The sequence below is a fragment of the Neopsephotus bourkii genome, unplaced genomic scaffold, assembly GCF_033783945.1.
Source record: "Neopsephotus bourkii isolate Nb327-2 ecotype Australia unplaced genomic scaffold, CSIRO-AGI_Nbou_v1 NB_1463, whole genome shotgun sequence".
NCBI classification, from domain to species: domain Eukaryota; kingdom Metazoa; phylum Chordata; class Aves; order Psittaciformes; family Psittacidae; genus Neopsephotus; species Neopsephotus bourkii.
This window is the reverse complement of record NW_026901940.1, coordinates 6,631-33,831: the sequence shown is the minus strand read 5'-3', so window position 1 is coordinate 33,831 and position 27,201 is coordinate 6,631. Positions and strand designations below refer to the sequence as shown.

General features: G+C 40.4%; 1 protein-coding gene across 1 annotated transcript; it reads right to left on the bottom strand.

Annotated features, from left to right (window-relative positions):
* Window positions 1-2,294: 2,294 nt before the first annotated feature.
* On the bottom strand, window positions 2,295-25,816 carry LOC133220659 (vacuolar protein sorting-associated protein 35-like). The gene is made up of 17 exons (XM_061368921.1): window positions 24,281-25,816; window positions 23,493-23,567; window positions 22,506-22,602; window positions 21,566-21,689; window positions 19,586-19,768; window positions 18,875-19,088; window positions 18,043-18,126; window positions 17,477-17,586; window positions 13,283-13,379; window positions 13,012-13,160; window positions 12,288-12,495; window positions 11,595-11,750; window positions 9,913-10,035; window positions 8,780-8,959; window positions 6,109-6,348; window positions 3,817-3,960; window positions 2,295-2,559 (listed from the first exon to the last, which is right to left on the bottom strand). The coding sequence occupies exons 2-17, from the start codon at window positions 23,505-23,507 to the stop codon at window positions 2,380-2,382; spliced, it is 2,304 nt and encodes a 767-aa protein (XP_061224905.1). The 5' UTR covers window positions 23,508-23,567; window positions 24,281-25,816; the 3' UTR covers window positions 2,295-2,379.
* Between the last annotated feature and the right edge of the window lie 1,385 nt (window positions 25,817-27,201).

Below are 27,201 nucleotides of genomic sequence, written 5' to 3'. Positions count from 1 at the left end.
AGCCAGATGAGATCATGGCCAATGCAAAAAACTAAATACTGGTGCCTAGGAAAAGCATGGGACAAGAGGAACCAGATCGGTTTCTTTCTGGGGGAAAAAAAAAAAAAGTATTACTTGAATTGTTTAGACATTTGCCAAGTCACGCATCATGAATGACACAACTTGGAGAAGTCTGTTAAAATTTACAGCCTTGCTATTACCATGAGTGTGAAAGACAAGAACAACTACGTACTGTTCCTGCCATTCTGCCTCTGTCACTAGAGAAGCTCACGCAGCTAGATCCCGAGTTTTGACTAGATTTGTCCCACAAGAGGTATCAATTTGAACATCAGTAATGATACAAGTTTGTTTCCACCATCATAAGCATTTCCTACATAGCTTAACAGACACTTTCCTTTGCTGACAAGTGATAGCTATTGAACAGCTGCAGTTGTCCATTGCCACAGCCAAAATGCATATTAGTACAGTCGATCTTAAAGTTTACAGACAGTATTTTGAAATTATTTACTCCGTAAAATTTCAATAAAAGCAATTAAGAACTGTGGACAAGTCATAGCTTTGTAGCCTTAACAAGTAGTACACAGGAAAAAGCACTAGCTACAGCATTTGGGTTACTGCAGTTGAAACCACCGCAAAACTTACTCAAATACAATTCCAAACTTACAAGAACCAACCTTGATCATTAAACAAACATGGTTAGCAAATACTGTATACTAGGAGGGCATATTGCTACTACATGAATGGATCTACACAAACATGATCATGTTCTACTATGGATGTTTTATGATTTAAAAAAAAATTAAAAAATCAGCTTAACAGTTCTCTTAGGAGGAACATTACTAACAGATGTAGAACAACTCAGGTTTTTCAACAGCATTAATTATACCACTTGTGCAAGTAAAGCCATTAGATCATCTGCTCATTCCTCCTCTCCTCCAAGCTAGACTTACAAATCAATAAATCAAGAATCTAATTGTCATTGTTGTCTGCTCCCTAATTCCTATTTCTTAGGACCATATTTGCCTTTTTCATACAACAGGTTACACTAAATTACTGGAGTCTCATTCACTATCCAATCAAGCCAGGACAATTTTCACAACTCAAGAAACAAGGAAGTTCAATTAGTTAAGCTTTAGAACATTACATTCAGTTAGGGCAAAACAAGCTTTTCAAAGCTTTCAGCAACTGGCATTAACTTACAGACAAGATCAGTTTTCACAGGAGTTGCCATTGGCAATTGCTCTACCACTCTGTTTCCTATGGCTTTTCATGTAATTGCCACTCATCACCCCAGCACAGACCTAGAACCCAGTAGAGTTTTCTACCACTCTCAAGATATGATATAAAACAATTCTGAAATGTGAATGCACACCATCTCAGCATCAGTTGGGAAAATATTGGGTTTGAATGATAAACTTCCACATCAGAAATGGTAGTAGCCTCCCAGCTTGTTCAGGTTAACTATGCCTTGATTTTTCTGTCCCTACAAAAAAGAAGTTCTTTTGCTTTTATCAAAAGGTTCAACATTGACATTGAATTCAACAGTGGGCTCTGAAGAGACATGAAACAAAATGTGTTAATATCAACTTTATTGTTTCACTGGTGGAAAATCATGATACTGAGTAAACTTGTGTAATGCATTTTCCCCTAAGTTTACAGTAATGAAGGTTATACATATCTACAGATTACAAGTTCTCTATTTTTATACTATTTGGAACAGTTATCTTGATAAATATGCCCTGTGCACAGTACTGGCCCTCACCAAATGTCACAGAGCCTTAATATGCAAAATAGAAATTCTGGTTAAGAACATGGTACATTAAAATTCTCCAAACATGCATTAATATATTCTAGCTTTTAGGGAAAAATATTACACTTAGTCTTAACTTGCATTAAAAAAAAAGCACAAGCAGAATTTTACAATAATGCCAAAAAACTGATGCTCCACAAGGATCAGACACAGTTTCAGATGACAGTCACTGCCAATTTAGAACTCTAGTGCTACAGAAGCAACAATGAACAGACAGAAGAGAAATCAGAACCTGAAGAGCCCTACCATGTCACATGGATTTCAAAGAAAGTTTCAGCCATGCTAACCGATGAAACCTACAGTTGCTGGTCCAACCTTTCAAGTTTGTTAAAGTACTCAACACAAGTGTTTGAAGTGCCAGATTGAACACATGAATGTTAACTTGACATTTCTGAAAGGCACAACCTATGAATCTAACAAAAAAAAACCCAAAAAGCAAACAACAACGAGAAACCCCCCCCCAAAAAACCAACAACCCAACCAACCAGACACCAACCAAACCAACCTGACACCAATCAACCCAACATGTGGTATGTAAATAAAAAGAAATAATTACAGTGTGTATCCGCCTAAAGAATAAGACCTACATAAGTTGGCCCCTCAGATTCTGATGATTCCCTCCTCAGACGCAAGTGCTCCAGTGTGTTGAGAAAGTGTTTGTTAATCTGTTTCGTTTCTTCAGTAGACTCAAGGTTTGGGAGATCTTCTCTTATCTTCTGTAACAGCTGATTCAAAACCTGAATTGTCACCTACAGGAGAACATCAACAGAAGCCATCAGCAAGACCTGCATAAAAGTGCACTGACACTGGCTTTAACAGACCTGTGTCTAAACTGTTGGTATTTGGGCAGTTCTTAGAAATACAGGCAAGGCTGTACACAGACAAACTGTTGGAGACTGCCTTCTCTTGCTTCTCATATGGCCACACAGGTTTCAGAGCTTTGTGGAAATTGCCCCCATCCCAGAAAATGTAAAGAGCTTAATCAGTCATTAATCTGATAGACATAACTTTTACTACAGCATTTCTCTCCAGTTTATTCGATGCAAATTGAAAAAGCTTTAAACAAATAAAGCACATAATCATGCTGCCTGTGCACCCTAACATAATGTTTCTTGTAGAAGTAAGTCAGGATGGTAATATCAGACTTAAAGTAGTTCTTGGTGACCAAATCATTGCCTAGGAAAGCAAATCTGCCTACAGTGTCCAGTCCCGCAGTACACAGAACACCATTGAATCCAAAGACTCTTTTTATGTCTGCCAAGTGCTTTGAAATTCAAAATCTTATTTTCATCTCCATCAGATACTGCATCTCCTATACTTAGATCACTACTACAGCAAGAAGCCAGTTCAGTTGTTGTGAAGTCAGCAAATCCCTAAAATCTCTTTAGACATTCTCCCAGAAGTATAGGGTTTTCATCAACATCTGCTCTTGACCAAACACCAATACTGGAGGAGATCCCAATTTCTACTTAACTAGTAAACTTTTTGAAAAACCTGTCTGTTTATCTGCTAACAGAAAGTGTATGCAGCAACTATCCCAGATGCAGAATTTAAGTTGGTACATGAAATGTCAATTATCTGTTTCTCAAAATTAAAGCTTACACCAACCATTTGATGCACTTAGCAGTGACCTTGAACACCTGTAAGGTCTTTCCTTCCCTTATGTATATATTAAGTTAGGTAACTCTAAAGTTAAATGAGAAAGTAGCAAAATTAAATCCTAGTAAGTTTTGATCTAATAAATATTTCCAGTATCCAAGTCCCACAATATATAAATTCATAACTAAATAGGAAATGTTTGGCATTTTCCCCCATGTAAGAATGAAGATTTATCCCCAATTTTACTACCACATCAAGAATTGACTACTCTGTTACTGCCAGAACTTGTGCCTCTCATAAAAGACTACAGAGCAAGTTAAAGACACATGATTTGGGGTATAAGCATGAAGAACTTAAAGAAAACCTCTTTTAAAAAGATGCGATAGAGAGAATGCATTTCCACTCACTGCCTCATTTTCCTTTTCATAAAAGTAGATATATCTATTCAAAATTTCTATGAAAAGCTGGACTTGCAGAGAGGAGTCCATGCACTGATTTGCTATCTTCAGAGCCTTTTTTAGGCATTCCATCACTCTTTTTCCTCCATGAAGCTAGAAGAAAGAAAACAAAGGTTAGAAGAAATAACCTTGGGGAGCTCCAGTATCTCTTCCCTTGGCAGATGTATGGCATTTCCTGGTGGTCTACCACAAACAAAGCTACACAAACTATGCAAACAAGCTGTCACTGAAAATTCACTTTGCCTGACTACCACTAGTTTTACATCTTGTTAATTCAGACAATAACACGAACAGTTGTTGACAGCCCCCAATAAAATTAATAAGCTCAACCTTATAATACATACACTAATGCATTCTTTGATAAAGAGATTTCAAACACTGCTCTTTATAATTACAACAGTTTATGTCACTAGCCCTGAACACCACACAACCTTTTTTTTACATTTAACATGTATTTTAAATTCGTAAGTTTAATAGTTCATATGTAAACACACCTACTATAATAGACACATGCAAAATGCAGACTGTACTTTGACAGCCAGTCTTCAACTAGTTGATACTCCAAAGCTTGTATGATACTTCTACCCTTAAATTTGAGTTGTCTCCATTTTTGTATGTATGCAGCTTACACTGCAGTGAGATTTAGAAGATTTATATATTTAGAATACATTCTGATGAAGCCTACATGACTGATAGCACACCTACAGGTTGGGCAGAGAAAAGATTCACAGCAGCCCTGCGGAGAAGGACTTGGGGGTGTTGGTCAGTGAGAAAATGAACATGACCCAGAAGTGTGCGCTCGCAGCCCAGAAAGCCAACCGTATCCTGGGGTGCATCAAAAGGAGCATGACCAGCAGGTCAAAGGAGGAGATCCTGCCCCTCTACTCTTGTGAGACCGCAACTTGGAGTACTGCGTGCAGTTCTGGTGTCCTCAATATAAAAAGGACATGGAACTGGTGGAACAAGTCCAGAGAAGGGCCACGAGGATGGTCAGGGGACTGGAGCACCCCCCATATGAAGACAGGCTAAGAAAGTTGGGGTTGTTCAGACTGGAGAAGAGAAGGCTGCATGGAGACCTCATAGCAGCCTTCCAGTATTTGAAGGGGGGCTATAGGGATGCTGGGGAGGGACTCTTTATTAGGGGCTGTAGTGACAGAACAAGGGACAACGGGTTAAAACTTAAACAGGGGAAGTTTAGACTGGATATAAGGAGGACGTTCTTTACTGTAAGGGTGGTGAGGCACTGGAATGGGTTGCCCAGGGAAGTTGTGAATGCTCCATCCCTGGCGGTGCTCAAGGCCAGGTTAGACAAAACCTTGGGTGACATGATTTCGTGGGAGGTGCCCCTGCCCATGGCAGGGGGGTTGGAACTAGATGATCTTAAGCTCCTTTCTGTGAGATATATAGGAATGCAACTTAGGAGTCTTTGTCATCATTGTACTTTGGGTGGAATTGAAAATCCTTGAAACCATTGTATCATGTGTAGAATGTATAAGAATGATCAGATTATGATAGATGTTCCTGTCAATACAATGATGAAAGAGAAGAAGGAACAAAGGAATAATCCCTCCTAATCAAACGCTTTGTTACTTGAAGTGGTACTTTAACTACTTGAATGTCTAAAAGGCTTTTTCTAATTACAGGGGTACTACTTTGTTTAACTGCTTGAATGCCTTAAGGGGGTTAGGTAATCAAGAGATACATCCTGTTACAGGATGAGGTGAAACTTGTGTATTGAATAAGTAACTATATAAGAAATGGAATTTAGGGGGCTAAGATGGTGGTTAAGCTTGTGATAGACATCCCCTGTTAATGTATTACCAAGGAATTCAATGAGTTTTTAAGAAGTTTCTTCACCCAAAGATAAGACCCCAGCAACAGGAGGAACACAATGAAAATGAACCATGTCGATATTCGGGTGAAGGAGACGACAGGATTGGCTGAAACCCAAGACCGAGGAGTGTAAGAGACTGTACCCCAGAAATCTTGGTGTGCGCCTTGGGTGGAGCGGAGACTCCCCGGAGCACCCAGTGCTGCTTGCTTATTGCCTCTCGATATTAATCAATCGTAATAAAGACATTAATTAAATCAGATCATGGCCAAGATGGAGTTTTTATAACATTTCCAGCCCTAACTATTCTATAATTCTATAATATACTTTATGAGCAAGTGCCTTCTGAAGCAAAGCAGAACAACGTTACTTAGGTAGGATGTGTTACACTGCTGTCCCTTTATTCTTACCTCCTCTCCATTCTTGTCAGTATTTCGGCCAGACCAGAACAGATGGGCACAAGTGCTCACAGTCCTGCACTGGTCTGGCTTCTTAAGGAGCTTAGAGGCTGCCAATGCACACTGAGTCCTCAAAGGCTCATTGTTCTCCTCACTGAAGCACTTCATCCTCTCAAATGCCCCAATTATCAAGGTGATTGCAGCCAGCTGAGCTTTTGAATCACTGATTTCATCTTCATACAGAGAGAAGGCCTAATCAAGGGAGAAAGCAAGACTTTTAATCACTGCTTTAGAACACATCAGAACAACAATTAAAAAAACCCAAACAGACAAAAAAAACAAAATAACAAACACACACCAAACCCAAATCAGGTGTGCCAGTGACAAGGCAGTAAAGTGTCCAGTTTTACATTTGTTAAAAGCTTCAGGCAGGAAAACATCTTTCGTTAAGAGTGTCAAAATTAAGTTAAATCCACAGACTGGAAAGATATCTTGCAAAAAATACTTCTTACTTAAGTGGTCATAGTAAACAAATGCGATCATATAATCTGAAGACTGAGTTTTTCCTCATTTCAAGCATCTGTTTGAATATGGAACCTCTGTAGCAGTAGTAGTCCCTGAAGAGGATTTGGTTCTTTGAAACGCATAGAACAGTAGAGCAGAAGTTGAGCGGTAGGTCAGTGACCACAGAGTAGGTAAGAAAACCATTGGCACTGCTGCTACATGGTTGAAGAGCCTTGAGAGAAAACACGAGACAAAATCTTGAGCCATCTCTAATAGAAGGTACATAACTGCCATGCTGCTCTCATCTTCAGAATTGTGCTACAAATGCAACTAATACAAAACAGTGAGGAAAGGCTGAGGTTAACTACTCAGTTTAAGAATATGCGTTAATAGCAATATTAGAGGAAACAGGACAAAGCTTGCAACGTGGATAACATTAAATACATTGGTTCTTCACCTGATAGGGAGGATGGCAATGTTTTTGCAACAAATAAGGCTTAAGATCAAGAAATAACACGGTGGATGGATGATGGCAGAGTGGTGGATGTGGTCTACCTTGACTTCAGCAAAGCGTTTGACACAGTCTCCCACAGCATCCTCACAGCTAAATTGAGGAAGTGTGGTCTGGATGATAGGGTAGTGAGGTGGACTGTGAACTGGCTGAAGGAGAGAAGCTAGAGAGTTGTAGTCTATGGGGTGGAGTCTAGTTGGAGGCCTGTATCTAGTGGAGTGCCTCAAGGGTCGGTACTGGGACCAGTATTATTTAATATATTCATCAATGATTTAGATGAGGGAATTGAGTGTACTATCAGCAAGTTTGCTGATGACACTAAACTGGGAGGAGTGGCCGACACGCCAGAAGGCTGTGCTGCCATCCAGTGAGAGCTGGACAGGCTGGAGAGTTGGGTGGGGAATAACTTGATGAAATATAACAAGGGAAAGTCTAGAGTCCTACATCTGGGCAGGAACAACCCCAGGTTCCAGTATAGGTTGGGGAACGACCTGTTAGAGAGCAGTGTAGGGGAGAGGGACCTGGGGGTCCTAGTGGACGACAGGATGACCATGAGCCGACACTGTGCCCTTGTGGCCAAGAAGGCCAATGGCATCCTGGGGTGTATTAGAAGGGGGGTGATTAGTAGGTCGAGAGAGGTCCTCCTTCCCCTCTACTCTGCCCTGGTGAGACCGCATCTGGAATAGTGTGTCCAGTTCTGGGCCCCTCAGTTTAAGAAGGACAGGGACCTGCTGGAGAGAGTCCAGCACAGGGCAACTAAGATGATTAAGGGAGTGGAGCATCTCCCTTATGAGGAAAGACTGAGGGAGCTGGGTCTCTATAGTTTGGAGGAGAGGAGATTGAGGGGTGACCTTATTAGTGTATATAAATATATAAAGGGGGAGTGTCACGAGGATGGAGCCAGGCTCTTCTCAGTGGCAAACAATGATAGGACAAGGGGCAATGGGTACAAACTGGAACACAAGAGGTTCCACTTAAACTTGAGAAGAAACTTCTTCTCAGTGAGGGTGACAGAACACTGGAACAGGCTGTCCAGGGAGGTTGTGGAGTCTCCTTCTCTGGAGACATTCAAAACCCGCCTGGACACGTTCCTGTGTAACCTTATCTAGGTGTTCCTGCTCCGGCAGGGGGACTGGACTAGATTATCTTTTGAGGTCCCTTCCAATCTCTAACATACTGTGATACCGTGAAATGGGTTGAAGTGGATTTTCACAGTAGTTTATAATAGGTTTAAACACAAGGATTTTGATTAGCAAAGCCCAGCATGACAGCTGTGAACACTGCAAATTTTAGAGACCTTCCAAAGAGGGCTTGTGGTCAGGGCAACACCAGCTAGACAGCAGGAGCTGAGAGACACAGGCTTGGAATCAGCGAAGGAACATTTCATGTTGAGAAAACTGCACTCCTCCAGTGAGCCAAATATACAACTAGTAGGCAGTATCGCAACATACCACATGTTGTCAGACTGAGTATTCAAATCTGTAGCAATGGAGCTTTATTCCACAGCAGCCTGGGAAGCAAGAATTAAGATGAGGAGCTTCCACCTAGTAGCATTAGCCATCAATAATTTCAAGATGTTTTAATCACGCTGGATGGTTCAGTGTTCAGGAAACCTACCCAAGCCAGGTTTAAGGTATCACAGGACAGCAAGTATAGTTGGACACTCACCTGGGACATGAATTCATAGGCCACAGTTTCGTGATTTTCAAAGCAAATCTCTCCTGCAGCCAGTGCTCCTTGTAGGAAGAGACGGAGAGGCAGCTCTGCCAGTTCTGCTTTGATCAGAGCACTGATGGTCTGATGAGCAAACAAGAAGATCTTCTGGCATTTCTTTTCCCATTTGTCATCCTACAGAAGAGAAACAAGCCAAAACTTGAACAAGAATATTGATACAAAGAGAACCTAAATTGTAGTAAGATCTGTCAAGTTCTCCAGCCTGTTTTCTTCCGTGTGCCACACCAGCCACTTACTGAAGCAGTAATGAGTGCCCTAGCAGTACTGCATTGATCTCAGTAGGTGTTCACAACGTATTTCTTCCATTTACAAAAAATTCACACCCATTTTTCCTACCAGCTCATAGAAACCTTCCTCACAAGTTTACACACTGAATTGCAGTTACCACAGCTACACTTAGAACACAGCTAATGAGGCTTTTGCTCAGTTAAGTGGAGAAAAATTCTATTGAGTCTGAAGCATCAATCAGGAAGGGAAGAGCATTTTAAAACATTAATTTTGAGGAGTGTTTTAACAAACAGCATTTGAATTAATTTCCCCACAATATATCCTCCACGATAAGAGAAAGTATATATTTTAGCTAACTATCTCAATCAGAAGCATTAAAGGGACAAGATGGATCAGTGACTGTTTTAGTGTGCACTTTTGCAACTATTATACAAGTTAACCTACAAAGAAACACTCACTTTTAGAAATATTAAAACAGTACAGCTACAGATTTAGAAGCTGATGAATTTCAATATCCAGATTTAAATCTGTTTCGTGCCAGCAATTGCAGTGGCCCAGTTCTCTGGTCTCCAAGTAAAAACAAATCATCAGTCACCTTCATGAATAAATAAGCAGCCAATTTCTGCTTCACTATTCCTCAAGTGCTGAGGTAATTTAGTATGATTGATAAAAATCCTCCTTTAGAAAGCATTCACACCTCAAGTAAAAATCTGCCTCGAGAAAAAACAAAAACCTTAGTGTTCTGTATCAAGCTTTAGTGTACCATAGCCAGACAAAATGCATTTTTAAGAAAGCCCAAAAGACACAAGTATACAAGAGTTACCTAGAGGTCAGCTTACCACTTTGGAGTTCTCCTTGTAGCGAAAAGCAAGCTGGTAGGCAGCAAAAACCAATGGTGGCAGTGTAAAATGAATACGCTGGTTTCCACCTGCACCAAAGTGTTTCCGGGCAGTGTTTAGGATCTAGAATAGAAGTATTGTAAGCCTAGAGCATTCTTGAAAAATTGTCTTATTTGCATCTACAACTTAGTCTGCGCTCTATGGAATAAGAGCATCAGAAAGACATGGCACCAGCATCAGATCGCAGTATTTTGGTGGGGTACTACGCATGCAGTTTCTGTAGCATCTCCTCAAACTTTTCCTACAGCTGCTTAAGTGTTTGGCAACACTTGTACTATATTAACTGCAGATACATTTTGGACTGTGCAGCAAGATGGAAGTTGCCTGAGCTTGCATTTAATAATTATATCAGATACATTCTGTCCTCAACTCAATGAAAGCTACAAAAGGACTATACTTCCTTACAATAGCCTGTAAGAACATAAAAGAAGCCAAGTTTCATGAAACTGAACACACAAGCCTATAAGGTTTCTTGTACTCTGAAAGACTATAGCACTACATTATGGTAGCCATACCTGCAACAGTTGCCATTTCCCCCAGCTTTTAGGTTTTCACTATGCTCATTAATGCTTTTTTTATTGCATTTCTCAGTTTTGAGCACAAGCCACCCGTACAAAATGAACATGATACTACTTTGCCTTTTGCCCCTGTTCTCAACCTGTGGAGAGGTACTAAGAAGCTCTCCTTGTTTATACTGTTAGCTTCTCCCTTTCCACTTATTTTGGGATTATTTCTATGTATTGATATAATCAGTTATGTATTCTCATAACCAGAATTCTTGGGAATAGCAAGAACTCCAGGTACCAGAAGAGAAATTATTCAATCCATTCCAGGCAAGCTAAACATTAGTTGTTTGTAATAACCTGACTCCCTTTCAAAGGGGACAAAACTCAGACATGCTATATTTTACACTAAAATTTCAGAAACCAAATTTCAGAGAATTTCTACTAGAGATCAGAGTTAAAAAGTGAGTTTAACTGTCAGAACAACATCTAGTTATTACAGCCAGGTATTACCTTGCTTTCTGGTCACAGCAGTCCATCACCACTTTGAAACAAGCACTAGAAATGAAGCCCAGCGTCCAACCCTACATACCTTTTTAGATTGCATGAACTGTAATTACTAGAATTCATGTAAATAGCATCAACAAGCAGAAATCTGTCACTGTATTATACACTTTGGCTTGTAATGCACTAATGTGTTTGAATTTGCATTTCAGGTCTGTTCCATACAGAATGCATAATTTAAAGTGAGATACTGTGAAAGAGTTGTGAAAATCCCATAGTCTTGGACTTTTTCCTACTGTTCCTGTAATATAGGAAAATCTGATACAAGTTTTTGTGATGCTTATCAAGTAGTACAAACTAATACAATTGCATCCAAACTGCCACCTCATGGGATTGAAAAGTTTAAATCCACAAAATGCTTTTAAGCCTTCACCTGCTTTTTCCAAATAAAAACATTTCATAGTAGCATTAAAAATGTCACACAATGTTCTCTACTGAGTTTGTAGTGCCAGAGCAGTGATGCCCCAGTTCCCAGCTACACTGAAGTCTCATAGTAAATAAAGCAAAACTGACACTTCAGGGAGCACAGGCATTTCACAGCACTAATGACCATACCAGATACTGTTGGTCGAGGTCATCTGAATGTAAAAGATGAATAAATCTTCCCACAAGACTCTGCTCATCAGCAAAGTCCTCGGGGTCAGGATCTTCAGCAGGCTGATCCGGTTGATCCTGGATCAGTGTGGATACCAGATTCATGATGGCATCAACCTGTTAAAAGCAATAATAGCTCTATTTAAACCCATAGTAGTCTATAAGCATAAGCTAACATCAACCAGGAACATCATTACAGCCATTCACAGTGCTGACAAAGCACAAGCAAAGTCAGAGTCGGTGATGTTTTAGAATATATTTGCCTTACTCCCTGAAGAAGTAGTCCCTCCTAGCACAAGCGGGACAGTATAGCAGTACAGAGGAAATTCAGATTTCAAAAGTACTATCTAGTCTTCTATAGGTAATAGGCCTAGTTTTAAGGGGGTTCAGGGCCTTTATTCAAACCTAACACTCTCTAAGATGAGGTTAGGTAAGATGTGCAAAGACAAGACATTAAAGAACATGGGTGGAAGAATTATCACATAGGATAAAGCTGTGCTACTAAGATTGAAAGGCAGGGGCATGCAGACTAGGAAACAAAGCATGCCCTGCATGAAGTCTATAATTCTATGATTCTATGTCATTTAGTACGTGTTTTCAAGTCTTCAAACTACTGTTTAAATACCTAAAATTTCAAATTAACTTATGTCATACCTGTTCTTGGGACACAATTTGTGTGTTATAATCCAATACATTGCTAAGCACGTAACAACTCATGCTCTTCCTGGACTCATAATCAAAGTACTCAAAGAGTGGGTGAAAATGTTTTAGTTTCAGAACTGTCACGATATTGTTGTAAGCATTAACAGGGATCTTCAAAAGTCTAGTCAGTTCCTTTGAAACAGCAGTGCTTGCTGCAACACTAAAAATAAATTAATAAATAAATTAATAAATACATGCAAAACACACAGTCAATAGTTCACACATGCAGACAAATTTAAAGTCTGTCTCAATACCAATTCTGATGTATAGCACAACATCTAAGAAACTTGCTGTTAGGGAGAAAGAAAGAGGTATCAAAACAACTCATATCTTGCTCTTTAGGATGTACAGTGGAAAATGCACATTTTAAGTTGCTGATAGCAGAAGCAGAGATTGTGGCTGCAAATTCAGCAAGGGGATAACTGAAGTGCTGTAAGGGATGAACAGATAATGACTACACACAGCTTTGGCACACACATCGTGTAGCTGTAGAGCTGCACAGTAGGATTTATGCACAGGTAAGTCCTGGTTAGTCAGCAGTGTATCATGATACTCTATAGCTTGGCCCAAAGGCAGTAATCTTACACATCAAAGCACATCTCTGCTATTTTGCTAAATATGAAATGTAGAAGTCAAGATTCATTGTCACACCAGAGAGAATGCAGGAGACACTTACTGTTCTAGGTTAAGTTTACTGAATATTTCCACAGTTGTCTCTAACACCTTATCAATGTAGTCAACACGGTCTGGGTAGCATTTCATAGCTAAATTAATGAGAGAAACTTGCAAAGATACCACATCTTCTGACAGCATGTCCTGGCGAGACTGAAATTTAAGACAACACTGAGTGGAGAGAGAGAGGGGAAAAAGGGAAAAAAAAAAAAAAAAAAGCAGCACATAACTTATCAAAACCACCCCAAAACTGCATGCAAGAATACCCAGCATACCTGTATAACAGTAGCCACCTGCTGTGAAAATATGTCAAACAGTCTGATATCTGCTGGGATACCAGGTCCATCTTCACGATGTGCAAATAAAGCTAATCTGGTAACAGATAAAGGAAAGCTGCTTGGTCAGCAGTCTTTCAACTCCTCAGAAACAGGCCAGAAAGAGATACTGACAGCAAAAACAAGTCCTTTGGTATATTTGCAAGCTCTATTACAAGCAAAAATTAAATTAACAGAAGTCAGAAACCTCAAGAGCAACTGAGCCTGGTAAATATCATTCCTGGAAAAGAGTGTTGACAGAGATAGCAAGATGAAGAAAGAGCAAGAAGGATATTTTGTAATCCTGTGCTTTTCAGCTAGGAGCAAGTGTGCTGTTCCAGCAAAGAAAAAGATAGTCTACTCAGCTGATGGAAGAGCAAATATCCTGCTTCTATTCAGTGTTATTACTGAAGTCAGACATCCAGTAGCATTCTCTGCAAAACAGCCTCCAGAGAAAAACAACAGAAGAAATATGCTAACTTTACTTTGTCTCCAAAGACAGACCAACATGTTTGGTACTTCTACTGTTTGCAAAGAGCAAAATACAAAGTAAATTTAAAGTGGAGAATTTTTGTTCCCCCCCCCCAAACAAAGGAAGAGATCCCTATCCAGCAGGAGAAGAATGTTGGATGTTGTAGAGCCATCTCTATCTGTAACAAAAGAAAGTCATGCCAACCATTGTTTTTGCAGAAATCAGACAACAGAAGAATCACTACAGGAAGGTGAGCACCTTACCAAGGCTGCAGCTTAAAAAAAGCTCAGCATTACTATCTTTGCTTTCTAACTGTTAAGGGATTATTCTATACTGAATTAGAGAAAGACCTAGAAAAGTATTTAGGAAAAAAGCACCTAATTAATTTTTTTTATGTTATTAAACTTTAATTCTGAATTAACATTAAGTCTGAAAGAAAGTCAGGTAAGAAAAGGCTGAGGTGCCAAGAAGCTTCACTGCTAGGAAAAAAAAGACATTGAACTACTCATATTTCATTAGGGTGGTAACAAGCAGGAACAATCACTGCCTTTTCTCAAAGGGACAAGGCAGCTTTTCTTGGCAACAGTTCAGAAGGTAAGGCCAGCATGTTACAAAGTATAATAAGTTGCAGGCAGATGACAGCATAATTAAAAGCTATGAATTGTTTAGTAAGGCAAGAAAGATCCCAAAGCAGCGAGACTATTTGCAGAAAGAATCCATAATGGGAAAGCCCCATGGGAATAGGGACTACAGCTTCACAAGCTTCTTCAGCAGTCACTGATGTTCAGTTTCAATTATTCTATGTCAGCTGAAATAAAGATAAGAAATGCCAATAGGCACTACCCCTATGGGGCAGATTCATACCTTACCTACACAATACTGAAACACATAATTGCTCCTAACAACTCCAAATTCAAACACAATGAATGGATTCCTAGAACAGATCCATCCTCCAACACTTGCAGTAATATTACAGTCAAAAGCACAACTTGCCATACTACAAAGATGATGATCATCACACCACCACGCTTCTACCTCTGTCCTATAGCCAATTAAGAAAGCTGTGGAAGACATTATTAGTGGCCCAACAAAACACAGTAGTGTTAAGTCTAGGAAGACAGCAGGCTCACTCTTAAGTCAGTTGCTTACTGTTGTTTGTAACAGTGAAAACTTACTGTGGAAGTAATACCAAACCTGTTTAAAACTTCTACGTAGACACAATCACAAAAGCTACTTGAGGAACACCTTCTTGCAGGAATCACACTGCTACTCAGTAACATAAGAAGCTAGTAAAAGATTGTGACCTCTGATGAAAGCAGTCACAAGACAGACAGTCTCAGAAATTAGACTGTTATAAGCAATGCTTCTGAGGATTCGGGGGCTTTGTGGTTTTTTTTTAATTTATTTTTTGTTTGGTTTATTGTTTGTTTTAAGCTAGCTAAATTATAAAAACAAAAAAAAAACAAAACCAAAAACCAAAAACAACCTCAGGCACAGCAGCAAAGTGTTGAAAACCAATGAATTCCTGTGAATATCTCTGGATGAAGGCAGAGCTGCTTCTCTGCCGAGTGCACAAATACTGAAAGATACTCCAGTAAGACTGAAGTCCTGAACAAATAGATCCAACGTAACCTGAACAAAACAAGCTACAGATTTCTTAGTAAAACCTACAAGATCCTAAGTTATACCATTCATGCTTAATATACATGTTCCATCTCCAGACGTTAAAGACAAAGAAACAAAACCACAGCAAACATACTCACTGTCAAAAGTAGGACACAAGATCCCTACGGCAACTGAAGTCCATACATTGATATATGGACCAAATACAAAGGTACACATGCTTCTGTGCAAATGCAAGGACAAAGCTTTTCTGAGGCTTCAAAAAGCCAGGAAAATGCACTTCCTTTCTGCAGTAAGAAAGTACAGGCACTGTCCTGGGTTTAGCAGTAACAGTAATTTTTTCTCCTTCTTGGTAGCTGGTGCAGTGCTGTGTTTTGACTTTCAGCCTGGGAACAGAGCTGATAAAAATGATGTTTTGGTTTGGCCAAGGACTTTGTGAGCCTCATGCTCTGCCAGGGAGGAGGGAAGCTGGGAGGAAGCAGAGACAGAACACCTGAACCAAACTGACCAAAGAGGTATTCCATACCACAGCACGTCATGCCCAGGGTGTAACTGGGAATTACCCAGAAGGGCTAGGGGGACTGCAGGGTTGGAGGAGGTATCGGTTGATGCTTGGTCGGGCTGGAGGGGCGAGTTATCAGTCGCCTGGTGATGAGGTGTTGTATTCTCTTCCCCTTGTTATTTCCTTTATCATTACTATTATTGGTGGCAGCAGTAGTGATTTGTGTTATACCTTAGTTACTAAACTGTTCTTATCTCAACCCGTGGGAGTTGCATTCTTTCTGATTCTCCTCTCCGTCCCTCCAGGAGTAGGGGGAGGGCAAGAAAAGGGGAGGAGTGGGTGAACAAGCTGTCTGGCTGGGGTTAAACCACAACAGGCACTCACAGATAACCTGTGTTGTTTCCCTTCAGGATACAAACTAAAACTTAAAGTTTGATCTTAAATGTCTTTTCCAAACTAAATGATTCTATGATTCCTCCTCCATATTTGAATTCAGTGCCAGCAGTTTTAAGCTGTATCTCTACAGGAAAAACACTTTTGGGAGAACAGGCATGAAGTTAGTGGTAAACTAAGAAATTAAGAAGGTAGCTCCATTTCCTACTAGCTCTTTTCTGAAGAGGTGTTACGCTCTCTGATCAGAACTGCAAGGTAAAGCATCCTTGATATACGATTTAGCCATGAGGATTTTCAGGGTTCCAAGAAGTACTTATGATTGACATGGCTATCATAGAATCATAGAATAGTTACTGTTGGAAAGGACCTTAAAATCATCTAGTTCCAACCCCCCTGCCATGGGCAGGGACACCTCACACTAAACCATGTCACTCAAGGCTCTGTCCAACCTGGCCTTGAACACTGCCAGGGATGAAGCATTCACAACTTCCCTGGGCAACCCATTCCAGTGCCTCACCACCCTTACAAGTAAAGAACTTCTTCCTTATATCCAATCTAAACTTCCCCTGTTTAAATTTTAACCCCTTAACCCTTGTCCTATCACTAGAGTCCCTAGTGAAGAGTCCCTCTCCAGCATCCTTGTAGCAGCCTTCCAGTATCTGAAGGGGGCCTATGAGGTCTCCACGCAGCCTTCTCTTTTCCAGGCTGAACAGACCCAACTTTATCAGCCTATCTTCATACAGGAGGTGCTCCAGTCCCCTGATCATCCTCATGGCCCTCCTCTGGACTTGTTCCAACAGTTCCATGTCCTTTTTATGTTGAGGACACCAGAACTGCACACAATACTCCAAGTAAGAACACTGCTGCCACTTTAGCTCAGAAACATTAAATTGGTTGATACTAAATAGGTTGTTTTCTGGATTAATCTGTTTACAAATTTGAATCGGTCCTTAAAGCAGGTTTTATAGGAAGCTGTAAAAGCAGAGTCCAGAGGGCAGAAGCTACAATGTTCTTCATAGTCTTAATCACAGCTGATGGAAAGACACAGAAACAGTGAAATTACACGATATCGAAAATTGAAACCTTTCAAATGCTGGAAAAACTATTTCCTTGTGCACAACACAAACTTAATTTTGAGCCAGTTTCCACACCCTTGGTCACTCACCTGTCAATTAAAGCAATAATTATATTTTTCACATTCACATTTTGGTGCAGCTCAGCACAGGCTCCAAGAAATGGGTTCAGGGTTTGGAGGTGAAATTCATCTGGGAAAACCTGAAGTTTTAGATCAATAGTCATCATGGTACAAACTGAATTTGCCCATTGTTACACAGCAGTAAAATGCAACAGAGTAATTCTAAAGCAGATAGCCACATAGTAAATACAGACAGCTCCACCAGTGCTAAAGCTCCCCAAGCTGACCATGACTGGGTAAATGCATGAAGCAAGAGGAGCAAGACAAACGAGTAACTGGAGGGACTAGCTATCTGTTATAATTCATACTGCAGGCACTGCAGCTCAGATGCTTACTCCTGCTTCTGCAGCAGGAGTACAAGATCAAATCTCCACTCCAGCCACCTATTAAAAAAATATGGGACAAGGCATTAGGTAAGAGTCCCAGCAATGAAATTTTCCAGTTCATGAGGAAGAGGTGAAAGCCTGACTCTGACTAAAAATAGAGGAGTAAGTATCCCTGTGTCCCATCACTGCAATTGAATTTACGCAGCTCACCTGTATGATGCACTCCATGAGGTATTCTTGAGCTAAAGCATCTCTACAGTTTACAACTTGCTCCAATATTCCAGACAGAACAATCTGGAATAGAAAAGAGTCTTACAGTGATTTGACAATTACTTCCTAAGCTTATATTCACTTGCACATTTAATCCAAGCAGAGAAGTATTTCTAACATTTCTCAGCTTTTTCTTTATGTAAAATTTTTCTGATAAGAAATCTGATAAGAAAAAAAAAAATAAAAACCTCCTGGTCTCAGACATTTGTCCCTTTCATACACTGTACAATCTGCAAGCTCTGATTTAGAACGTCAGTGCTACTAGCTTTGCTGGCACATACCACTACTTAGGTCTTCAGCAGCACTGCTTAAAATAATTTTCAGCAGCTGTATGGTAGAACTTTCAAAGGACAAACTTCTAAACAATGTAATTGCTTGACTGTCATCTCATGCAGTAACAGTTCTCTTAAATGCTTTGGGAAGCATAGCTTCATTTAACTTGTAAATTCTATCACAGAACTTGGTATGTGTACACATCCCTTAAAACTTCCCTTCTGGATTCCCATTTTACTTACAGAATGAGTTGGTTTAAAGCTTCTTGTCAACGTTACACACAAGCTTAAAGAAAAAACACATTAGTCATCCTCAGCCTCACAACACATTATACAGCTTTATTAGCCTTCAGAACTTTTACTCAGGTGAAGAGTTTGAGAAGCACCAGGATTACTGAACTTTTAACATAGCTGTAACGCTTCAAGCTGCCTATCTGAAAGCCCAAACTGGTTTCATCCGGAAAAGGTAAAAAGTCAAAAAGGATGGACAGACATCCTACCTGCTTGTATCGCTCCACATTAACACATGCTAACTGACTGAGGCGAACCAGGTTTGTTCCCACTAGGATTCTGAGTTCCTGTCTTTCTTGCTCCCTTTTCTCTCTGTCCCGACTATGGCCCTGGTGTTGCATTCGCACCCAAAGTTTGTTCATCTCAGCAAAGTTCAGCAGCACAAAATCCATCGAATCACTGATGTCTCCAGTGGTTTCTTCACTGCAATTGAGAACAGGTTAGGAACAGGAAAAGCTCGTGAGAGGTATTCATCCTTTCATCTGGTGAACATCAAATTTTAAGAAGGTAGGAGGGTAGGGAAGCATGTAGTGGGATATCTGGGCTCACAAGAACGGTTAATACCCTCCCTTGTGAGAAACCTTAGTTCTGAAACAGAATTCTTAATGGACAAAACACCTGTTAGAACTCTACACAGATCTACTTAACTCAAAACCAAAGAAAGTCATACAGAAAATTTAATATGTTCTGTTTAAAACAATTTTTTTTAAATTCTTCCTGTGAGGGTCGTGAGGCACTGGCACAGGGTGCCCAGAGAAGCTGTGGCTGCCCCATCCCTGGCAGTGTTCAAGGCCAGGCTGGACAGGGCTTGGAGCAACCTGGTCTACTGGAAGATGTCCCTGCCCGTGGCACAGGGGTGGAACTGGCTGAGCTTTAAGATCCCTTCCCACCCAAACCAGTCTGAGATTCTATGATCTTACTCTGCTTGTTCGCCTTCATCTGGTAAGATATTCCTGGTACACTGCAAGAGATAGTTCCTAAGAAAGAGGCCTCTAAGAGGATGCTGTACTCCACGGCACATCTCCACCAGGTCTTTCAAAATATCTTTCCTGGACTGTGGAAATGACTTGACATAGACCACACCTACTGTTATCAGGAGATACCTGCAAAAGGCACAGGATGAAACAATACATTGTAAACAACAACAACATACTTAAAGGTAATAGTTCCTTTCTTCCATCCTGGCAGTATTACCAAAGCACAGAAAGCAATACAATATCACCTGGGTCCCATAATTTTAGATATTAAATTAGCTTTCAACTCCTGCTATCCTCTGCCAGACAGCACAGCAAGTCTGAACAGCCACCTGGCCTCATCACAATACTTTACACATTGAATCTTTAAATGCTTAGCATACATCATGTTCTGAATGCTCTCAGATCAGCTTGTCTATACTTTCAGCACTCCACTAAACTGGAAAACAGCTCCAGCACATGTAGATAAGTAATCTGTTATGGTGAAGCAGTTAAGCCTCCTTCACACTTTAGTCTGGCAGGAGAGGTGTTGTGGAAGCATGACTGGCAGGCAAGGGTTACGTTCCCATGGCTGAACTTGGCCAGGGACCAGTTTTGTAAAAGTCAGTGAGAAACCCAGCTCGGTAAAAAACACCAGCTGTGCAGGGGGATAAACTGACCTTGTAGTTAACGAGTATCCTGAAGGGAGGAACAAGGATGTTAGAAAAAGGGATGTAACCACAGGAGTTTCCCAAGAATGTGTGTGTGTAGCAATCCAGCTCTATATATACCCTAGGCTTAAGCAGAATAAATGGATCACTTTTATCAATCATATTGGTTGTGCTGTGTTGTCTCCGCATCGCGACGACATGGAGTCTCCGACAAGGTGTTATGCTCTTCAGAAACCCCCAGGTCTGTACTTCTTCCTTCAGCATCTCTGTATTAAGCAACAGGTAGAAGGGACATACAAGATGCAAAGGACTGATGCTCAACTGTACTGGACTCCCCTTCAGCTTAAGAGAAAAAATTTACAACACTCAGAATTTTCACATATTCTGTTTAGAGGCCTTAAGCCTCTGGTGCCTCTGTGTCCTGAATGGATGTGCACAGAACCTCCATGAAAGCACCAGAAATGCTCATAAGGGATAACAAGAGTCTACATCAAACAGCCAAGAAGACAACTCAAATTATTATGCAAAGGGGTAAAGACATTGTGGTAGTCATTAGCCAAACTCCAGAAACTGCATGAGGATGCAGCCTTGTGTCTCCAAAGCCTCTTCCTGGCATGAACATAATGTCAGGAATTAATAACTGCATTACCAAACAAAATCCAAGCCCCAAGCCTGAATATCTAGATCTACTCCAGCCTAATGGTCACATATTTAAAGATAAGCCTTCCAGTATTATCTCCAGCATGCTATCACCAAAAGCACACATTCAGAATCACAAAGCTTTTTAAAATTAAGTTACAGAAATTTTCAGCTTCCTTCTCGCACTTCTTACCCTCCAAGAGACAGACAGTTATGAAGCATCTGCTCTGTGTGAGGATCTACAACCTAGATCCTCAGTTACAAGTTCATTAACAGATAACTGAAAATGTTAATAAATGTGTAACCAATCTCACTGATCAGAATGTGATACTAATCTTCCACTGACCAGCTCTTTACCCAAAAGCCAACTTTTTTCCAATATCAAAGTGCTTCCATCTTGGTCATGTACAAAACCAGCACACTGGCAGGAAGAACTGCAGCTAGCTGCACTCTTGGACTAAATCTCAGAAGTTCCATAGCAATCCACTCTTAAGATATGCAGAAATACTTGTTCACCATTGCAAACTGAAATCTTGCTGTCAAGCAAGAACAGAGTCAATCATTATTCTGAACCCAAAGTCCAACCATTATTCACTATTTTTAACACACACACACAGAGTAACATATATGCACTTACAGTCTTGGAATAATATTTCCAGCGTACTGTACTAGCTCATAAAGGTCTGCCACTTTCCTTCCTTTGGCAAATTCATCTGTCAAGTAGACTTCCAAGTAGTGCAGCTCATCAGAAATTGCCATGTCTTTCTCATAGTTAAGGATTTTAATTTAAAATATTTATAGTAGGTTTACATAGAAACTTGCTCATTCACACCAAGGAGGAAAGATGCTGTAACCAAATGCAATCATGCCCAAGTAGGTAGTACTTCTGAAGCAATCACTACTGGGAAACAACAATCACTACTGGGATAAACACGCACAACTAATCCCAATCCTCCAATTATCAGCTTTAGCTGAGAAAAAAAAAACCACACCAAAAAAACAAAAAACAAACAAGTCAAAAGAGCAAGCAAATTAATGTGACTGAACAGAGTATCTAAAGTAAAGGCATACTATGTGTTACAGAAGAACATCACCCACACCTGGAAAAAGCAGTATTTGAATATATTCACATTCTATTCCTAAGTCTCATGAAAAGGCTCCCCTTTCTTCATATACTAGAGTATGCACAGATAAACACATTGAGGAACTGACTTATGGTTAGAAGCTAATAAAATAACAAAGGGCAAAAAAAAAAAAAGTTGGTTTTACAGATTTTGGGGGTACCATACTGCAAGCAGGGATGTTTTACAGAGCTGATATTTTTATAGAGCTAGACTCCTGAAGCCTCCCAGAAGATATAAAAGACATTAAAGACATGCTTTATACCAAAGGGAAAAGATAAACTTACACAGTGAGTAAATAAGTGTATATTCTGCTACAATATATCCAGATAATCAAATACTGAGAAAAGTGCTAGTAAATACAAGATAGAAGAAATGCCATTGTACCAAAAAAGCAGATGAACATTTATTTCCAAAATCAGCATTTTAACTATTTGTTTCCTCTTCAAAGGATACAGAGCTCATAATAGCTTTTTGGAGCTAACATAGAAGTCCGCAGCTCACCAAGCATGTTGGAAGCATGTTTCAGAGCATCCATGAGCTTGTTTTTGTCCTATAGAGGAAGGGAGAATATTCCATAAGAAATACTAGGCAACTACAGTATTTTAGAAAGCTACACTTTTAGCCTTTTAAAAAAAAGCAGATGGAGGATACACACTGCCAGCAGACCACTGTTAGAATTCCTTGTTCCCTGCTTCTTGCCCAACACCACCACTTCACTGAAAGCCACAGTTTATTTGGCTGCATATAACTTAGATTTATAGAAACATAGAATAGTTAGGGTTTGAAAGGACCTTAAGATCATCAGCCCACCTCACAAGCAAGTCAAGGTCCCTCTGGATGGCATTCCTTCCCTCCAGCGTATCAACCGAACCACACAGCTTGGTGTCATCGGCAAGCTTGCTGAGGGCGCACTCAATACCACTGTCCATGTCAGCGACAAAGATGTTAAACAAGACCGGTCCCAACACCGATCCTGAGGGACACCACTCGTTACTGGTCTCCAGCTGGACATTGAGCCATTGACCACATAACTCTTTGTGTGCAGCCATCCACCCAGTTCTTTATCCACCGGGTGGTCCATTCATCAAATTGATGTCTCTTCAATTTAGAGACAAGGATGTTGTGTGGGACAGTGTCGAACGCTTTACACAAATCCAGGTAGATGACATCAACTGCTTTACCACTGTCCATCAGTTCTGTAGCCCCATCATAGAAGGCCACCAAATTGGTCAGGCAGGATTTCCCCTTGGTGAAGCCATGCTGGCTGTCACCAAGCACCTTGTTGTCACCTGGCATCACAGGATACAAGACAACTTCTAATCTACCACCTATATATACACTTGGGTTACTTTTACTTATAGCACTGGAGATTAGTATTGATTTACTTGTTTACTCCTAGCAGATAAGAAGCCTCATTGCATTTTAAAGTCACATTCTTACCAAGCATCTCTTCATCTGGAAAGACTGCACCTTCACAGCCTGAATGGCTTCATCCAGAAATTTTTCCTGTTCATCCTGAGGAGGAGATTGCTGTGTTATTGGCTCAAAAGAAAACCAACCAAAAAAACCCCAAAACAAACAAACAAACTAAAAAACAAACCACCACACCACAAACAAACAAAACCCCAGAACTCAGTAATTTCTATGAAGCTGTTTATGACTTCATTCAAACTGGGTTCCCTCAGTTTAGAATGAAGTGCAAGTGACACTACAGCATGACCACTCAAGAGTTAATAAACAGCTGTGCGATATGCAAGGGAGAAAGCTCCCAGGACTCCGCAAAAACCTCAGGTCAGGGAGGAGATTGGTTATGAGCAGCCTGTGAACACCACTGGTTCTTGGAGTGCAAAGCCAAGGGGACAGAACAGGGTCAACTTTTCACTTCTAACATTTAGAGGTCAAAAATCTAGTGGAAGTATCTGGCAAGAAAAAAGCTTCAAGAGAATGCAAAAACATCACTATGCTGAGAGGAAGCATTGTTACTTCCTTACACGGAGCTTCAAAGCAAAGCCCAGACTGCACAGATGCTTTCCTGTACTCGCAATTCTCAATTACCTACTGTCTAAGCCACAGAACTCTATTAAGGACAAGTTTCAGACAAGCAAAGGATAAAGTACAGTTAGTGCTTTCTGGAAGGTAGAAGTGACTTACAGAAAGCAAAAGAAAACTGAAGAGAAGCAACAACTCTTCATGTCCACTACTTATCCCAGTGACCCTCTTCCTCCTACCTTTCCTCAAAAGCCTTCAACATCTTTTGCCTTTCCAAGGATCATACTGCATTTCCTTATGATTCAGAGACTCTTTTAAACTAAATCTCAGTAACGAGCTAGCAGGCTATGAGCTACATCACCCTAACCTTCTTAAAACCAGTATCCTCAGTACCATCTCCTCCCACACACCCCATGTGTGTGGTCACCATAAGTGTCTTTTGTGCACTGAGGTCTTCATTAAAATAGAGAGGTTTTAATTTATCAGATACTTCCTGGTTATAGAGCACTGCAGCCTTGGCACACCCCTGTTTTCTCCCATATTTAATTAGGTTCTTGTTCTGCAATTGGAATCTCCCTGAAGACTCACAGACAGTATCTCCCCCTTGTTTTCCCCTGTACCCTTTTCCACATACAGGAAACAGACAATGCCAAGCAACACTCTTCTTGCCTCCATCACACCCAAATAAGCAGCAAAACTGCCCTTGAAAGTCTTCCATCACCCAGCTAGACAAAAGCAAGGCTGATCTGATCCTGCTTCAAGGAGGAGGGTTATAGGAGATAAAGGTTCCTTTTAACCATCACTTCTAGGACTCAATGTGCCTCAGTAATATTCAAACCATGCCAATAATGAATGAGTCCATTTAGTCAATGGAAAAAGCCACCTATGCTAATTAGAATGACTGCACCTCTTACAAAGCTCTCTCTATAATTAACAAAGTGCAGATGTTTCAAGAAACAATGTAAGCATAAGGCAACAATAGCATCCATGGCTAGATGACCCTACCTCCCAGGCCATCCAATAGGCAAATTCTTAGAAAACCTCCAGCTGTGAAACAAGAATGCTCTGCCAGCAGAACTTTGCTGCAATTGCTAAGCTTTATTTAATCCACAACAGATTGGAATTTCAAGGAACAGAAGTTCACAGTGCTGAGACTAGTGTGCAACAAATATCAAAACATCATGTAACAGACTTGCTGAATTATGTCTTTGCCAGAACATGCCACATTCTACCATCCCCTGAACCCACACTAGTGCTTTAGAGAAGATACATCACTACTGAGCTGACTGCCATATGCTATAACCACATAAGATCTATGTTAAAGCACAGCCAGATACAGTGCAGTAATGTTGACACTAACCACAACTTCCCATGCCCCCTTCTCCTAACGGGCATTAAACTTACACAGCCTTCAGTCCTGCTCTGCCATCCCCAGTTGTCCACAGGGCTGAATAGTGCTAGGGAGAGCTGTTCAGGGTGTAAAGCATCAAATAAGCTGGAAGACTAGCCCAGCTGTTTCACCATTTAGCATTCACCCTACAAGCACATAAAACACTGCAAGCAGGACTGTGAGAAGGCAGCCTTTTGAGAGCAACACCAAGTTAAAGCATTTATTGAAACGCTTATTTGCTACAGCCCCAAGAAACGGTTGGCAGAGCACACGTGTATCACTTTCCTTACTTTTGGTGTGAAAAACACTGGTTAAAGCACAATGGCTACTATGAGTTTGAGACTATGCTTTACATGACACCAATAACGATCTCATCAGAAACGCCTAATTAGAATCATAGAATCATATAGAATAGTTAGGGTTGGAAAGGACCTTAAGATCATCAAGTTCCAACCCCCCTGCCATGGGCAGGGACACCTTGCTCTAAACCATATTACCCAAAGCCTTGTCCAACCTGGCCTTGAACACTGCCAGGGATGGAGCATTCACAACCTCCCTGGACAACCTATTCCAGTGCCTCACCACCCTAACAGGAAATAATTTCCTCCTTATATCCAATCTAAACTTCCCCTGTTTAAGTTTTAACCCATTACCCTTGTCCTACCACTACACTCCCTAATGAAGAGTCCATCCCCAGCATCCCTATATGCCCCCTTCAGATACTGGAAGGCTGCTATGAGGTCTCCATACAGCCTTCTCCAAGCTGAACAGCCCCAACTTTCTCAGCCTGTCTTCAGGGGAGCTCGCTTTTGGTGTGGGTGGCTTTTCTGGTCCTTTCATGTTTTGTTTCTTTGTTGTTTGGGTTTTTTGGTTTTGGGTATTTTTTGAGGGGGGGTGTTTTGGTTTTCTTGTTTGGTGGTTTGTTGTTTTTTTTTTTTTTTTACTAAAGCCTGGTAATCTGTAAGTTGCCTTGGACTTGGTAAACAAGATTTTTATTTTATTTTATTTTATTTTAAAAACCAAACTAGCTTGTGATAAGTCTACTGCATGGATGATCAGAGTAGGTAATACAAGTTATCCTGCAGATAACAGTTAGAAAAGTGTATTATCACAGCAGCAAACATAATTCTGGATCATGCCTTTCCTCATAATAGCAACTATTCTTCAACATACAAAGTGAACATTATACTATCGTGTAGAATTTTCTTATTTTCTAATAGCTCTATGGGAAGACTTCATAAGATCCGTACTTAGTTTCATACTTGATTCAGCTGCACTCTGTAGATGGTTATTATTTTGGGTCAATGTGTGACTACTCAGGATATTAATTTCACTTAATAACCTGGTAACTTGCAGTACTCAAGAGAATTACATTGTATTGAAATACAGCAGAATTTACGGCAAGCTTATGGAGCCTACCAAACAGCCTGAATTGTGTCTATACAGGTACCTTAAACTGGATACAGAGTATAAATAAAACAAGCAGAAGGTTTTGCTTCTGTTCCATTCCAAAGTGCAATTTCATCTAATCTCCAAATTATTAAATACTTTTCTTTAGATAACTGATGTGCTCGCAGCCTGTTCCACACATTACTTTTACTTCCATCTACTCATTCTTGTGCTTAGTACCATAATGAATGAGATTTATCCAAAGAGGTTTTCTGCCTCTTCCTAGTTGGATTTATTAGGACTACTACCAACCAGTCATCCTTAAGACATTTAAAATGAACACTACCCAAGACAGAAGATGGGTTAGCTACAGAAGCAGAT

Bases quoted from the DNA above. Each gene is read 5' to 3' on its own strand.
- LOC133220659 (XM_061368921.1), bottom strand. The intron at 19,769-21,565 runs GTAAGTGCATAT...TGCCTTTTGCAG, and splicing joins GGAAATATTATTCCAAGACT to GTATCTCCTGATAACAGTAG. The intron at 18,127-18,874 runs GTAGGATGTCTG...TTTCTATTCCAG, and splicing joins ATGTGGAGCGATACAAGCAG to ATTGTTCTGTCTGGAATATT.